At 41.6% G+C, this 18130-nt stretch overlaps 2 protein-coding genes across 14 annotated transcripts in view; both read right to left on the bottom strand.

The window, feature by feature from the left end:
- LOC125641569 (protocadherin gamma-C5) overlaps window positions 1–18130 on the bottom strand; it is a 426447-nt gene that overhangs the window by 201718 nt on the left and 206599 nt on the right. The gene's annotated exons all lie outside the window — the stretch shown is intronic.
- Window positions 6136–8195, bottom strand: LOC125641161 (protocadherin gamma-B2-like). The gene is given in 2 exon segments (XM_048860666.2): window positions 6136–6899; window positions 6902–8195. Coding segments are annotated over 2 exon segments (2037 nt in total). The 3' UTR covers window positions 6136–6156.

Here is an 18130-nt window from a genome sequence, read left to right as displayed (position 1 = left end):
AATAATGGGTTAAGTACATTGGTGACTGAACTGCTTGGGGGAGAATTGTCTGTCCCCTGCTCTGTTCTACCCGCATTCTGCCATGTATTTCCTGTGACAGCAGTTTCAAATGATGACCCAGCACATGTTGTTCATTTTTGAGAACACTTTCACTGCAGATTTCACAAAAGGCAAAGAAGGTACCAATATGAGATTTCTAAAGATAGCTGTCAAGGTTCCTTCCCCACTCTGAACTCTAGGGTACAGCTGTGGGGACCTGCATGAAAGACCCCCTAAGTTTATTCCTATGAGCTTAGGTTAAAAACTTCCTCAAGGTACAAACTTTGCCTTGGCCTTGAACAGTATGCTGCCACCACCAAGCCTGTTAACAAAGAACAGGGAAAGAGCCCACTTGGAGATGTCTCTCCCAAAATATCCCCCCAAGCCCTACACCCCCTTTCCTGGGGAGGGCTTGATAAAAATCCTCACCAATTTGTACAGGTGAACACAGACCCAAACCCTTGGATCTTAAGAACAATGAAAAACAATCAGGTTCTTAAAAGAAGAATTTTAGTTAAAGAAAAGGTAAAAGAATCACCTCTGTAAAATCAGGATGGTTACAGGGTAATCAGATTCAAAACCTAGAGAATCCCTCTTGGCAAAACCTGAAGTTACAAAAAGACACAAAAACAGGAATACACATTCCATTCAGCAGGGTTATTTTACCAGCCATTAAGCAAAAGGAAATCTAACGCATTTCTAGCTAAATTACTTACTAACTTTTTACAGGAGTTCTGAAGAGCTTTCCTGATCTGTTCCCCGCAAAAGCACCACACAGACAGAGAGACCTTTTGTTCCCCCTGCCCCTCCAGCTTTGAAAGTATCTTGTCTCCTCATTGGTCATTTTGGTCAGGTGCCAGCGAGGTTATCTTAGCTTCTTAACCCTTTACAGGTGAAAGGGTTTTGCCTCTGGCCAGGAGGGATTTAAAGGTGGTTACCCTTCCCTTTATATTTATGACAATAGCTATGGCACTGGACCCAAGATTTAAAGAATCTGAAGTGCCTTTCAAAATCTGAGAGGGGCAGGGTGTGGAGCATGCTTGCAGAAGTCTTAAAAGAGCAACACTCCAATGCAGAAAATACAGAACCCAAACCACCAAAAAAGAAAATCAATCTTCTGCTGGTGGCATCTGACTTAGATAATGAAAATGAACATGGGTCAGTCTGTACTGCTTTGGATTGTTATGGAGCAGAACCTATCGTAACCATGTGCGCATGTCCCCTGGAATGGTGGTTGAAGCATGAAGAGACATATGAATCTTTAACACATCTGGCATGTAACGCTGGCTACAACAGTGCCATGAGGATGCCTGTTCTCACTTTCAGGTCACATTGTAAACAAGAAGAGGGCAGCATTATCTCCTGAAAATGTAAACAAACTTCTTTGTCTGAGTGACTGGCTGAACAAGAAGTAGGACTGAGTGGACTTGTAGGCTCTAAAGTTTTATATTGTTTTATTTTTGAATGCAGGGTATTTTTATATAATTCTATGTTTTTAAATTCAGCTTTCATGATAAAGAGATCACATTACAGTATTTGTATTAGGTGATTTGAAAAATACTATTTCTTTTGTTTTTTTACAGTGCAAATTCATGTAATCAAAAATAAATATAAAGCTAGCACTGTACACTTTGTATTCTGTTTTGTAATTGAAATCAATATATTTGAAAATGTAGAAAACATTCAGAAATATTTAAATAGTATTTTATTAATAGTGCAATTAATTGTGCAATTAATCACAATTAGTTTTTTATATCACATGATTAATCACAATTAATTTTTGTAATCACTTGACAGCCCTGATATTAATTAAACAAATCTAGATGCAAAATACATATTATCTGATGATAGATATGTTGTAAAGCTGAACTCTTCCCTTTAATCCATTAGTCACATAATAAAACTGTGGCAAATGGAACACAACCTCTCTGCTTAATTTCCTCATTTTGAAATGACACACAAATTTATTTTTTGCATAATAAAGTAAAGTAATCCTGTATTTATGTCACATTGTAATAAACAAGAAGAATAATTTTAGTTTACACATTATTGTGTGAAATCACACATAGTTCCATGCACTTTCCCTTCCAATGAACAATTTGTTCGCCTTTCTGTTTAGAATTTATCTTCTATTTATTTGTTCACTTATATATTAATTTAGGCATTCATCATAGGGCAAACGTGGCTATCCAGTGCCTTAGAGACTTTTGCACAGTATAATAATATTTGTGAACTTTATCAAATCCAGTAGCCTACTGTAATTGCAAGGTTAAGATTCATACATCCAGAAAACTAAAATATAAATTATCCTGCACACCAGCACAAATTACAATGAGTCTCCCTTGGCTCCAAGAGCCCATGAAATCAGATTGGCTTTGCAGCATGCGCTAAAGGTCAACAGAATTTGGCTAAATTGGCCCAGGTGGACTAGCAATCATTTCCAAAGCAGAGGAGAGAGAAAGCCCTGTCAGCAGATGGAGCTCCAGTTCTGGTGCTGCAGTGTAATGCGTTTACCGCAGTACGTGAGACAGGGAGAGATGATCTCTCCAAGAGACGGCCCCCCCACCCGTTCAGGAGTTTATAGTTCAAAACCAGAATATTGAACACCCCTTGGAAACAAATATGCAGCCATTGCTGATCATGGAGCACTGATTCTAACTTCAGAGGACAAATAGAAAATACATTTAAGGAATAATGCAAGAATATCTCATAGGTGTTGTGCACATGTTTCATCAATATGTAAACTAGGATATTTAAAAATATTACTCCTTTTGGGTAACCCAGTATATGTTCTTTGTTGCGTTGTTTTCAATATCCAGCCCTGAATGGTGAGTTAATTCACATAGACGGATGAACAGAAGGGAGAAGGGAGGTAGAAAGCTAGACAGGAAATCTGACTAGCAGATCAGATTTCTAACAGTGTGTCTTTAGTTAACTGTCCCTATTTTGACTTTAATTTTTACATTTATTTTGGAGGCATTTCTGTTGATGTTATGAGTTATTTACTTATCTGCTAATTTATTCTATGAATTCATACAATTAATATATTTTAATGGTTTTGTCATTCTTAAAATTGATGGAAAACCAAAAAGAAAAATATTATGAATTTAAAAGGTAATGCATCATCTACATAGCCATAAATGGAAAACTGCTGATACACAGTTTATTTTATCATTGCAATGTGTCTCGAAAACTTTCTGCCCTATCACTTTGATACTACTTTAATAATGTCAAGGCCCCGAACAAATATAAATAAATAAAAGCCGATATAAAAATTGGTTGTTCAGAGAATTACTATTTCTAATTCATCAGGTTTAACGTTAAATGACATATAACTCCTTGATTTGCCACTACTAAAATATATAAAGATACAAGCGCATGCAAGCGCATGAGCACAGAAACTCACCTTCCCAACGCGGTTAGGTTCAGACTTTTGGTCTACGGAAGCAGAGGTGCTGTTGCTCATTATAAACATCTGAGAGTTGTCATTGGAAAGGATAATCTCTCCTACATCCTTCTGGCCATTTGGTTTTAGAATATTAGAGTTATTCGTTCCGGAGTCTACGGCTAAACACAGATTATAGCTATACGGTAAAGTCGCATCACAGTAGCTGGGTGGGAATCTGGGACCCGCCTTGGAATAATCAGAACCGAAACAGCTCAGAACTGGGGGATTCCTTGCTCTATAAAATTTCATCACAATGGCCAGTGTCACTGCCAGGAGAAACAAAAATGAGATCAGGGCTAAAGCCAACACCAAGTAGAACTGTAAATCAGACTGAGATGCCGAGTCACCCGATTGGTCGCTCATTTCTAGGGGGGGCGCTTTTCTTGACCTGCTGCTCACAAACCGGGTAGAATTAGTGGGGGAAGCAAAAGTGGATGGGAATCTGGGAGGCAGTGACCATGAGTTGGTTGAGTTCAGGATCCTGACACAGGGAAGAAAGGTAAGCAGCACGATACGGACCCTGGACTTCAGGAAAGCAGACTTCGACTCCCTCAGGGAACGGACGGCCAGGATCCCCTGGGGGACTAACTTGAAGGGGAAAGGAGCCCAGGAGAGCTGGCTGTATTTCAAGGAATCCCTGTTGAGGTTACAGGGACAAACCATCCCGATGAGTCGAAAGAATAGTAAATATGGCAGGCGACCAGCTTGGCTTAATGGTGAAATCTTAGCGGATCTTAAACATAAAAAAGAAGCTTACAAGAAGTGGAAGGTTGGACATATGACCAGGGAAGAGTATAAAAATATTGCTCAGGCATGTAGGAATGTTATCAGGAGGGCCAAATCGCACCTGGAGCTGCAGCTAGCCAGAGATGTCAAGAGTAACAAGAAGGGTTTCTTCAGGTATGTTGGCAACAAGAAGAAAGCCAAGGAAAGTGTGGGCCCCTTACTGAATGAGGGAGGCAAACTAGTGACAGAGGATGTGGAAAAAGCTAATGTACTCAATGCTTTTTTTGCCTCTGTTTTCACTAACAAGGTCAGCTCCCAGACTGCTACGCTGGGCATCACAAAATGGGGAAGAGATGGCCAGCCCTCTGTGGAGATAGAGGTGGTTAGGGACTATTTAGAAAAGCTGGACGTGCACAAGTCCATGGGGCCGGACGAGTTGCATCCGAGAGTGCTGAAGGAATTGGCGGCTGTGATTGCAGAGCCATTGGCCATTATCTTTGAAAACTCGTGGCGAACCGGGGAAGTCCCGGATGACTGGAAAAAGGCTAATGTAGTGCCAATCTTTAAAAAAGGGAAGAAGGAGGATCCAGGGAACTACAGGCCAGTCAGCCTCACCTCAGTCCCTGGAAAAATCATGGAGTAGGTCCTCAAAGAATCAATCCTGAAGCACTTGCATGAGAGGAAAGTGATCAGGAACAGCCAGCATGGATTCACCAAGGGAAGGTCATGCCTGACTAATCTAATCGCCTTTTATGATGAGATTACTGGTTCTGTGGATGAAGGGAAAGCAGTGGATGTATTATTTCTTGACTTTAGCAAAGCTTTTGACACGGTCTCCCACAGTATTCTTGTCAGCAAGTTAAGGAAGTATGGGCTGGATGAATGCACTACAAGGTGGGTAGAAAGCTGGCTAGATTGTCGGGCTCAACGGGTAGTGATCAATGGCTCCATATCTAGTTGGCAGCCGGTATCAAGTGGAGTACCCCAAGGGTCGGTCCTGGGGCCGGTTTTGTTCAATATCTTCATAACTGATCTGGAGGATGGTGTGGATTGCACTCTCAGCAAATTTGCGGATGATACTAAACTGGGAGGAGTGGTAGATACGCTGGAGGGGAGGGATAGGATACAGAAAGACCTAGACAAATTGGAGGATTGAGCCAAAAGAAATCTGATGAGGTTCAATAAGGATAAGTGCAGGGTCCTGCACTTAGGACGGAAGAACCCAATGCACAGCTACAGACTAGGGACCGAATGGCTAGGCAGCAGTTCTGCGGAAAAGGACCTAGGGGTGACAGTGGACGAGAAGCTGGATATGAGTCAGCAGTGTGCCCTTGTTGCCAAGAAGGCCAATGGCATTTTGGGATGTATAAGTAGGGGCATAGCGAGCAGATCGAGGGACGTGATCGTTCCCCTCTATTCGACATTGGTGAGGCCTCATCTGGAGTACTGTGTCCAGTTTTGGGCCCCACACTTCAAGAAGGATGTGGATAAATTGGAGAGAGTCCAGCGAAGGGCAACAAAAATGATTAGGGGTCTGGAACACATGAGTTATGAGGAGAGGCTGAGGGAGCTGGGATTGTTTAGCCTGCAGAAGAGAAGAATGAGGGGGGATTTGATAGCTGCTTTCAACTACCTGAAAGGGGGTTCCAAAGAGGATGGCTCTAGACTGTTCTCAATGGTAGCAGATGACAGAACGAGGAGTAATGGTCTCAAGCTGCAGTGGGGAAGGTTTAGATTGGATATTAGGAAAAACTTTTTCACTAAGAGGGTGGTGAAACACTGGAATGCGTTACCTAGGGAGGTGGTAGAATCTCCTTCCTTAGAGGTTTTTAAGGTCAGGCTTGACAAAGCCCTGGCTGGGATGATTTAACTGGGAATTGGTCCTGCTTCGAGCAGGGGGTTGGACTAGATGACCTTCTGGGGTCCCTTCCAACCCTTATATTCTATGATTCTATGATTTCCGGAAAAGCCTCTTGGAAGTTCTCGGCAAACACCAGGTTGAGAGTCACTGTGGCGGACAGAGGCGGCTGCCCGTTGTCCTTCACCAGGGTGACCAGCCTGTGCTTCACAGCATCTCTGTCCGCAAAGGCGCGGGCTGTCCGGATCTCCCCGCTCTGCAGCCCCATGCTGAAGAGCGACGGGTCCGTGGCCTGGAGCACGTGGTAGGAGAGCCAGGCATTGTGTCCTGAGTCAGCATCCACCGCCACCACCTTAGTCACCAGAGAACCTGCCTCGGCCGAGCGAGGCACCATCTCGAACAAGGCGGAGCCATCGGCTCCGAGCGAAGGGTACAGGATGCGAGGGGCGTTATCATTCTGATCCACAATAAACACCCTGACGGTGACATTGCTGCTGAGAGGCGGGGACCCGCCGTCTTGGGCCTTCACTTGCAGCTCAAACTCCCGGAATTGCTCGTAGTCGAAGGAGCGCTGCGCATAGATCGCTCCGGTCTGGGAGTTAATGGAGATGTAGGAGGAGAGAGGCACCTCTTCGAGGTTGCTGCTCAGGATGGAGTAAGTGACTCGGGCGTTCCGGTCCAGATCCCGATCTGAGGCTTTTACACTGAAAATAGAGGCCCCGGAGGGGTTGTTCTCTGGCACATAGGCGGTGTAGGAAGGTTTCTCAAAGACAGGGGCGTTGTCATTGATATCCGAGATCTGCAACAGGATGATTTTCTGGGCGGAGGGGGGGGGGTGCCTTTGTCTGCGGCGGTAACTGTAATATTATACTCTGGGATCTTTTCTCTGTCCAGGGTGCTGTCTGTGATTATTTTGTAGTAATTACGAGAGGAGGACAGTATTTTAAAAGGCAAGTCGTGTTGAAGGTGACAGGTGATTTTTCCATTTTCTCCTGCATCTCGGTCACGGGCTCTTATAAGAGCTATCACTGTCCCGGCCACTGAGTCTTCAGGGATAGGACTGGACACGGATGTAAGGGTTACTTCGGGGGCGTTGTCATTCTCGTCAATAATTTCTATTTGAACTTTGCAGTGGCCAGTCAGGTCACCCCCATCCCTGGCTTTAATTCCCATCGTATATTTATTCGTCTCTTCAAAATCCAGAATATCTGTATTTGTTATTACTCCATTTTCGTGATCTATTTTGAATAACTGCAGGACATTTTTGGGGGCATTACTGAAGGAATAACTGATTTCTCCATATAATCCTTCATCCTTATCCATTGTTTTCACCTGTACCACTACGGAGCCTTTGGCTAGATTTTCACTTACTCTGACTTTGTAGATCTCTTCAGTGAATATTGGGGGATTGTCATTGGCATCAGTGATTTTAATGTTAATCTGAGCGGTCCCAGTTCTCACAGGGTCCCCCCCATCCACAGCCGTCAAGATCAAGATATGAGAAGTCTGGTGCTCCCGATCCAAAGGTCTGTCTAAAACTAATTCTGCGTATTTATTGCCATCTGCATTCTCCTTCACTGCCAGGATAAAATACTGATTTGGGCTGAGCCGGTAATTTTGCAGTGAATTCAGTCCCACATCTGGATCTTGTGCCGATTCGAGTGGAAAGCGCGCCCCTGGCAGTGTAAATTCATTGATTTCTAACACAACGTTATTTTCGTCGAAGCTCGGGGCGTTATCATTAATGTCCTGAATTGCTATATCCATGTTGTAAATGTTTAAAGGGGTTTCAACCACCGTTTCGAATGTCAGGACACAAAGGGGTGTCTCCCCACATATCTCCTCACGGTCTATCCTGCCATTCACATACAGGTTGCCATTTTTCCCATTCACACTGAAATACTGCTTTTCAGAACTGACCCGGAGCTTCCGCTGCGGCAGTTCTTTGACATCCAATCCCAAATCCTTGGCGAGGTTCCCCACAAGGGAACCTTTGGCCATTTCCTCAGGAATGGAGTAACGAATATGCCCCGAGACCGCCCGGCAGAACAAAGAGAATAAGAAGGGAAACAAAAGTACTTGCCGTGTGACTGCTTGGCCGCTCGGTCTCTGCCTGTTTTCCATCCCACTCAGGCTTGCTTTTATTTTCTTATTTATTCCACTTCGATTTTGTGCTTTAAATCCCCGTTAGAATGTCAAAATCCACGGTGTTGGAGAGTAAATAAAATTACCATCTCAATCTAATTTTCCAGGAGAGTTTTGAGACTGGGTGTCTCTCAACAGCGAACTGTATGTAGGTTTGTGTAATCGCTGACTGAGCAAGCTCAGTGCAGGAGGCTTTAGTGGATATCCGGCTGCAGCTCCAGCTCTGCACTGGCTAACAGCGGCACTCTGAGTCTGAGTTACAGAACTGCAACTGGTTGGTCTCATCAAAACGCTCATGTCTAAAGAGCATAATGAAAGTCCTAAAACAGATGACTAGAGAAAACCATCCTATGTATCGGAAAAAGTTAAAAGAATCGGTAAAAATGAGTAGTAAGATACACGCCCACTCCCCTCTGTTTTCTGTGAGTTTTGTATATTCAGTAACAAGTCGGTTTAATTACGAATAAAAGCGTCATTACTTATATTTCTAAGAAGGAAAATTTTCTATCTGGAAACCCAAACCCATGCAGCAAAGCTTCCCTGAATTCCTGTAATATGTGATAGATTTGCTGTTCTTCCATACACAAAGCCAGATTTTAATCTCAGTTACAGCAATGTAAAGGGATAGGAATTCGTCTAAAGTGAAGGGGGCAGTCTGGTCCAATAGATAATACACAGTATTAGGAATCATGAGACCTAAGCTATACTATGTCCTTGCCATTGTCTGGTGTTGTCTAGCAATTTATGTTTTCCATACTTTAGTTGATCAGTTGGTAAAGGAGGATACCTCTCTGATTATGTACTTTTGCAAACATTTTAGATTTATGGATGAAAATTGTTATTTAGGTGCTAAATGTTATTATTACTCCAAATTCACATCTACGTAAATGAACGCAAAATATGCCCCAGGATGAGACAACAAAATATATACAATTGAGAATTCGGAACCAGAAACTAAAAAAAGTAAATTCTATGGCTACTGAATTTATGTGTCTGAACTCTCTTGCTTTGAAGTCCAGACTACTGTACCCCTTTCAGGAGTTATCATCCCTTGATATTATTCTCATTATACATCTAAGAATTACTGTGATGCTCGCAGACCAGGTTGCATCTCATGCCAAGGTGCCCATGTCTCAATTGAACACTGGCAATAGATAGCCAGAATCAGTCTGACTCACTCATATGTTATGTTAGTATTGTTAAAACAGGTATTAGGATGAAAGAACGTGTTTAAAGTTTAGACTTTATTGAAGGTTTGTGAGTTGCTGCATGCATTTATCTCATTATAATATCTGCACCCCATATTGTAAAGCAATATTTGAATGGTTGTATTGTGAGCGTCTGTGACTGTGTAAATCACCAGACAAGGGGGAGACATCATTTAATGTGAAGGGCTGATTTTCAACAGAAGATGTTACACCCTTCCAAAAAGGAAAGGTCCATCTATACCAGATGGACAATTGTGGACCCTGCAGCTGGAAGATCCCTGCACACTGTCAACAAGAGGACAAAAGACTTTTGTTATTCTGTCCTCCTCCTTGTGAAGATGAATCATGCAAGGGGACTTCTCCCATTAGTTATGTTTGCCATTCAGAGACATGGCAGGAGGGGAATAAAAACCCAAAACAAAAGGAAATTATTATCTCTACTTGGGAGTGGGAGGGCTAACTTTTCTAAACATAAGCAAGAGATCCCTAGTTGCTTAGCCTGGATTAGTCCTAAATCATACATAGAGCTTGTCAATTTTAGCTGTTATTTTCTTTTGAAAATTGATTGTATGTCTTTTGTGCATATGTTTACCTGCTTTAACCTTATTAATAACTGTTGTGTTTCACTTTCCTATTTAATAACTCTTTATAGAGTTTGTTGTATGATTAGTTACAGTGTTGTCTTTGGTGTGAGATCTAAGGTACAATTGAGCTGGGGTAAGTGACTGGTCCTTTGGGACTGGGAATAACATAAACCTTGCTGTGCTTCTTGGTTTAAGGAACCAGCTATGACAAAGGTTCATGCACTGGGTGGTGATAGATCAGGACTACCTGAACCATGTGGAAATTGCATTGGAGAGGCTTAGAGAAGCCAAGCTCACTGTCAAGGTGTCCAAATGCAAGATGAGGGCAGCAGAAGTACTTAATTTAGGATTCAGGATGGGCAGTGGGTTTGTTCGCCCTGCTCCTCTAAAAGTAAAAGCCATTGGGAATTGGCCTGCCCCACGAAGCAGGAAGCAGGTCCAAGAACCAAGACTAGCCCATGAACCAAGAAACAGGTTTATTGCTCTGGCGAGTAATTACCAGAGGTTTGTAAAGGGGTTTAGCAACATTGTGGCCTCACAACCAGACCTTATAAAAAAGGGAAAACCATACTGGGTGATATGGACTGAGGTCTGTGAGAAAGGCTTCAAGGGCATAAAAGAGGCTTTGCCAGTTTAAGTTATCCCTGATTTCAGCAAACCTTGTGCTGTGCACTGATACTTCTGATATTGGGTTACATGCATTGCTAATGCAGGCTGGGTTGGGGACAACAGCGACCCCATTGCCTTTTTAAGTAAAAAACTGACCCACATGTAACAGAACTATGATGTCATCAAGAGGGAATGTTGTGCCATAGTCTGGGCTGCTAAACAACTTAAGCCTTATCTGCCTACTAGAAAATTTAAGGTTCTAATGGACCACTCCCTGTTAATTTGGTTGCACAGGGCCAATAGGACGAATTTGAGACTACTATGCAGGAGCCTAGCACTACAGAAGTATGACACAGAAATAATGTATATCCAGGGAAAAGAAAATGTAGTGGCAGATGCCTTATCATGGATGGTGGATTATGAGGCTTAGTCAGGAGTATCAATGACATCCCTTCCTACACCGGTTTTTCATTGGGGGTGTGACACTGGCACACCAGGACAGCTCATGCCAGGGTTCCCATGTCTCAACTGACCAATGCATAGCTGGAATCAGCCTGGCTCATCTGTTTGTTATTATGGTTATAACAGGTATTAGAATAAGAATGTGTTTAGATTTTATTAAATGTTTGTAAGATCCTGCATATATTAATTTCATTTATAACATCTGCATCCCATATAAGGGAAATATAGCCTAGGTGGAGCTACTTATAAGGTGGCTGCATTACTGGTTGGAAAACCGTTCCCAGTGAATAGTTATCAGTGGTTTACAGTCAAGCTGTATCAAGTGGTGTCCTCCAGGGATAGGTCCTGTCTGGTTCTGTTCAGGATCTTCATAAATGATTTAAATAATGGAATAGAGAGTACATTATAAAATTTGTGGATGATACCAAGTTGGGAGAGGTTGCTTGGAAAATACAACTAACATTCAAAATTATCTGGAAAAACTGGAGAAATGGTCTGAATTAAATAGAATTAAATTCAATAAGGACAAATGCAAAGTACTCCACTTAGGAAGGAACAATCAATTGCACACATACAAAATGGGAAATGACTTCCTAAGAATGAGTACGGCTGAAAGGGATCTGGGGGTGATTGTGGATCACAAGCTAAATATGAGTCAACAGTGTAACACTACTGCAAAAAAAAAAAAAGTAAACATTGTTCTGGAATGTATTAGCAGGAGTGTTGTAAGCAAGACACTAGAAGTAATTCTTCCAATCTATTCCACACTGATAAGGCCTCTAGTGTCCAAATTCTGGATGCCACATTTCAGGAAAGATGTAGACAAATTGGAGAAAGTCCAGAGGACAGCAACAAAAATGATTAAAGGTCTAGAAAATATGACCTATGAGGAAAGATTGACAGAATTGGGTTTGTTTAATCTGGAGAAGAGAAGACTGAGGGGGGACATAACAGTTTTCAAGTACATAAAAGATTATTACAAGAAGAAGGGTGAAGATTTGTTCTTGTTAACCTTTGAGGATAGGACAAGAAGCAATGGGCCTAGATAGCAGCAAGGGAGGTTTAGGTTCGTCATTAGGAAAAGCTTCCTAACTGTCAGGGTAGTTAAGCACTAGAATAAATTGCATAGGGAGGTTGTGAAATCTCTGTCACTGGAAATTTTTAAGAGTAGGTTAGACAAACACCATTAAGGGATGGTATAGATAATACTTAGTCCTGCCTTGAGTTCAGGGGACTGGACTAGAAAACCTCTTGAGGTCACTTCCAGTCCTACACTTCTATGATTCTACAATTTAATAACGTAATATTTGAGCAGCGGTACTGTGAGCCTCTGAGACTGTGTAAATCACCAGACGAGAGAGAGAGAGATCATTTAGTGTGAAGGGCTGACCTTCAACAGAAATTCTTAAGCCCTTCTCAAAACAAAAGGTTCATCAATACCAGACAGACTATTGTGGACATTGCAACTGGAATTTCACTGTGTACCATCAACAAGAGGACAAAAAACATTTGTTGCTCTGTCCTCCTTCCTGTGAATATGAGTCATACAAGTAGACTCCTTTCCTGCTCAAGCCTCTGGACTATGAACTTACACTAATGGGAGCATTCTAACCAAAGGACTGAGGACCTTCCAATGATTTGAAAGCAACCAGAGACTTAACAAGCCAGCAGTTTATTCCATCACTGCTACAAGCCTGATCCAAGAACTTTGCAATTATTGTATGCATTTGATTTCTTAACCAATTTTAACTCTCACCTTTCTTTCTTTCTTTTTATAAATAAACCTTTAGATATTAGATACTAAAGGATTGGCAACGACATGATTTTTGGGTAAGATCTGAGTTATATATTGACCTGGGTATGTGACTGGTCCTTTGGGATCAGAAGAACCTTTTGTTTGATTAAATTGGTTTTAAATAACCACTCATCTTTAAGTCTAGTGTTTTTGGTGGTGATACAAGGACTGGGATGTCTAAGGAGACTGCTTTTCTGACTTCCTGTTAGCCAGTGCGGTGAAACAGAAGTTTACTTTTGTTGCTGGTTTGGTATATCTTATGGGAGAATAACCACCAGTTTTGGGGTGTGTCTGTTCTGTTTCTCAGTAGTTTGTCCTGAATTTGGTATTCTCAGTTGTGAAGGCACGGTGACAGTGGGTCCCCAAGCAATTGCCTTGCTTGCTACCCCCTGAGACTGGCTCTGGCTTTTATATGCAGAAAAACAGTTGTGGCACGGGTGGGCTGTGAAGTTTTTATAGCATGTTGGGAGGGGGCTCAGAAAGAAAAAGGTTGAAAACCACTGATCTAATGCACAATTAGACCGGGGTTAAGAGATTAATTCCTTGGAACTGAGAGTAACCTGAATACTGCTGTGATTCTTGGTGTAAGGGCCCAGCTATCACAAAGGGATACTTCCTTGGGTAGCAAGATTGATTGGAGTACACAAGGGGACTGTCTGTGACTTCATATTAAGGCCTGTTATAATACCTGAGGAATTTCCACTTGGCAATTGTTGGTGAAGTCTAAGTACAAACCTCACAATTAGTTTGGGATTTGGGTCCTGCTTTCAAACCATCCACCCAGAGGTTGATATTCATGCTCTTGTTTCACTGCAGGTAATGTTAAAATTGCGTGAGCTCTTTTGTTATAGGTTCACACTGGGAGCTGTAATTTAGTTAATTATCTACCATGAGGCATAAGTCCTTTTCAGAGTCACTGTTTTACAGGGTACTATTCACTATCCTGTAAGAATGGCCTATATTCTTTGTTCCTAGAAAGATGATTTCATATTTGACTGTATTAAAATATATTCTATTCAATAACATCTATCTTACAAACAGTCTATATACCTCTGTATCAATGGTCTGGCTTCATCATTATTTATCATTCTACCAATCTTTGAGTTATCTGCACAGTTCATCAGCAAACGTGTACTTTCTTCGAAGTCACTGGTAATTTTTGAAAAGCATTAGACTGTGAAGTAATCCTTGCTGCACCCAACCAGAAACATTGCCATAATTGGTGAGTTCTCCTTTACTTTGAAATTTTGAGATCTATCACTCAATAAAACTTAAAGCCATTTATTACGGATCATATTATCATCCATTTGCCAACTGGTAACAGATTTTGGTGTCTTGCAGGATGGTTTTCTGTTGGTGGAGATCATACTTGAACAAACTCAAGCAAACGCCTTTCTCAGAAATCTCAGTTGAAACACCAATATCCGGTTTCCAAGAAGCAACTTTGCACCAGTAACTGACTCTAGTCAGAGACATTAAGGTGAACAGGAAACTTTCTTGTTGTTTGCAGTTCCCTCCCAGAAGAGAGCCTGCTTTACAAAAACTAATAACAATGTGCCATCTGGTGACTCCAACCACAATAATATCTAATTTGGATAGTGCTAACATTTTAATCAGTTGGTCCTGCAGTTTTAGATCAAACATCTGACAAAAATCTAAATATATTACATCAACACAATTACCTTTATCAATCATAGGTATAATCTAGCCAAGGGATGGCATAAAGTTTGTCTGAAAAGACCTATTTCTCAGGAGATGATGTTGATTGGCAATACTTATATTTCTGTCCTCTAATTTCTTACTTATAGATCCCTACAGCTACAATTTCATTATTTTTCTCCAAAATAACTTCAGGCTAACTAGACTACAATTACATGGGCCATTCCCTTTTGTGCTTTTAAAATATCTTATTAAAATATGTTAAAACATTCTTCTTTTATTCCTTCTTTGGTTCTAAGAATTACAGTCTTCTTACAAAAGACAGAAAAATGTTACAAAATGAAGGATGTGCTCTTTCATTCTGAAAAGTTAAGGTATAAAACACACATTAGACTTCTGATAGGACTGTTAATATAGGACAGTGTTTATCTTTTTTTAGTACAAATACTAGGTTTTGGAAATAAAGAACATCCCAAGAGCATATTCCTAATAAAATAAAGTCTTCAAAAGACTTTAGCCCATGTAAACCAAACACTTATACCTATATGTTATACATAAAACATATTAAATAAATTCACTGTACTATCTTTACCACACACACACACACACAGAACCAGTTTCCTCCCATAACACATTAGTCAGTGATATCAAAGCAGGCAAGTGAAACAATAAACAGAAGTATCTGAACTTTTCCACTTATAAAAAGCAAAATTCTGCTAATAGTAAACAATATGCAGCCATTACAAAGTCCATAGGGAGGCACGGAGACAGAGTATAAATTAGAGGAGAATTTGGCCTGAAGTCATGATACAACATGCAACAATTTCAGTCTGTCAAGGCCCAGATGTGGGGCACCTAGAAATCCCTGTTCCTCTTTGTGCATCCCAGTATGCTGACCCAGCCTACATTGCTCCCTGAATACCCTGCTCTTCTCTTCCTTATGCCTAGCGCCCTATAATTACTTCAATCTCCTTCCATTTTCTGTCAATATCCTGCCTCATTCATGCACCTCCTCTTTCTTCCTATCCAAGACTCTCACCTTTCAAGACCAATAATACAGCTCCTTGATACCCAGACCCCTAACCCCAGTCTAAATCCCTTCATATCTCCTTCCAGAATTCTGTTCCTCCACATTTCCCCTCATTTCCTACTCTCCACAATTCATGCCAGAAGTCAATAATGAGTTTATATGTAAAAACATTTTAAAATTCTTTTCAACCTTGCTCTCATTACATGGGCATACTGTTCTGCATGAGTATGACCCAGGATGTAGCCACAGTCAACAGTGGAGAGAGAGAGTGAAAAAAGAAACAAAATTGTGCTTCCATCCACTTCAAGGCCCACACAACCCTGCACAGAGCATTTGTCCACTCAGCTTAAAGTGCATGGTGTTAGACCAATCTTTTTTATCTTGATCCAATCTCCTACACCCTCCCCTCCACCCATATTCTGCCCATAGCTAGCAACAGATAGCTGAACTTTGCTCTAGCCAATACAAAATACAAACATCCATTCACTTAAAAATTCTCTTTTAAGTAGGACATAATTTTTCAGTTCTAAGTTTCTCTAAATTTCCTGGTATTGTGACATAGTTAGTCAAACACTTCCTCTTCTTATTTCCACCTGAACCCCTCCCACAGCTGTTCTTTAGCTTCTTTCTTTAATGAGTTCCAATGAACTTCCATCATTCCTATATTGTGTATAGAACAAGCTGTAACATCTTTGTAAGTTTTCTACTATGTCTCTGAAAATATCAAAAGACACTTCTACTCAACAACGGAAACAAAACAAAGCAAACTGGGAATTTCTGGGCCTAATCATTCTGAAGATCTTATGATTCAAACAAGTAAGAAACATTTTCACAAGTGAACTACTGTTATATCTGTCAGGTTTCTGGGTGCAGTCCAGACCCGTGAGAGGTTGTGTTACCACCTGCCCTATAAATCTGGGTGCCTTACATGCTTTGCTACTGTGGTTCAGAGTTGGGTCATCAACAGCCAGCAGACAAGCATGCAGTTCCCTGAGTGTCTGTATGCCATGCAGCTCTGGTTCAGCACTTCTGAACACGGAGGTCTACTCACAACTCTGAGGTCTCCACCAGCCTTCGTTATACCTGCAGGGTGACCTCAACACACACCCGGTCCTGAATTTCCCCTAAATCATCTGCCCAGAAGTATCCAGCCCTTTCCTGGAACACTCAGAGAATTAATAAGGTTGTTCCTCCTCTAAAGAGTCAAAACCATAATTTATTACTTTAACTGGAGTTAACAATCACTTCAGATAAGAGACTTAACTTAACAAGCTATTGCCTTGGTTCAAGGTAGATTTCTTATCAATCTTTCTTCTTTCTAGCCATGGTTGACTTTCTCTCAGTCAGATCTTTCCACAGAAGTACAAGGTGCTGGTTTTCTTTGTTTTCTTAGGTAAAAGGTCTTTGCCTAATCAAGTTTACATACATGTAGTTCCCAGAGACTTCAACCCCCTTGACTGAAGGACCCATTGTTCTCAGCTTGCACGAGGTCTGGCCCCTTGTGCCTGTCACTGTTTTGTTTCCAGACTCTGGATGACCTCGTGCTGTTCTTCCCTTCCTGTGAATTTCCTGTGCCACTGAGGTTTCATATGTAAACGAGGATTCCATTGTTTTTGGTCACACCTTGCTTAATTTCACTGGAGACCAGTAGGCAGCTGCCTTCCCTTCTGTCTGGGAGAAAACCTGTTTCTCCTTTTGTTTGGACACACAATTTTAAGCATAATATCAGTGAATATTCATAATTCCTCATATAGTGTTAATACCTGCATTTTACAATGATATTAATCACCTGTGTGTCATTAGCTTTCATAAAACACCTTATCGGATACACTTTTATAATACAGTAATATTATACACTATCAGTTGATTCAATTTTTTGTCATTTGAGGTTAAGATCCCTGTCTTTATAGTCCAGTACACCATTTTCTCCTTCTGGGAAGAGACTTCATGCAGTCTGGTGAAGACTTCATGCTGGTCCCTCCCCTGCTGGTGATAACTGAGTTTCTCCTTCTTCCCCTTGTTAGCTTGATGGCTGTGTTTACCTTCTATGTAAATGCACCTTTATTGTCTCTGCATGAGGACCTGAATAGTCAGCCAAGGAAATACACATCCCATTGTCTAGGGAAGACTGGTCTTATGCATTTGTTGCCTGTGAAGGGACATGCCTTCTCACTGGCCAGGAGGAGGCTAAGGAGCTCCTCTGGGACTGTGCTGTACTAATAAGGTACACCTGCACAGCTCGTTTCTCCTTGAGGAGGAGGGACTTATAAGGGGAAGCCTACCATAGGAAGGGGTGGTGACCAGGAAGAAAGCTGCTCCATGCAGAGACTGTGAGTTGCAGAAGCAGGCCAGGTGAGGACAAGAAAGCCATGTGGACTACACTGCTTCCAGAGCCACCCCAACTAACAGCCAAGTAACACACCCCAGGAAGAGGGGTAGGAGATAAACACCACAAAGAGGCAATAGACTTTCAGAGACTGAGCCTGTAAAGCCCTATCCAGGGGCTTTCTGAGAGGCTGACCTCCATTCCAGCAGCCTTCCTCTCTAACAAGGGACAGGGAGAAAGA

This window comes from Caretta caretta, chromosome 8, assembly GCF_965140235.1.
Source record: "Caretta caretta isolate rCarCar2 chromosome 8, rCarCar1.hap1, whole genome shotgun sequence".
NCBI lineage: Eukaryota > Metazoa > Chordata > Testudines > Cheloniidae > Caretta > Caretta caretta.
The sequence above is the reverse complement of the archived record's forward strand: the minus strand, read 5'-3'. Positions and strand labels throughout refer to the sequence as shown.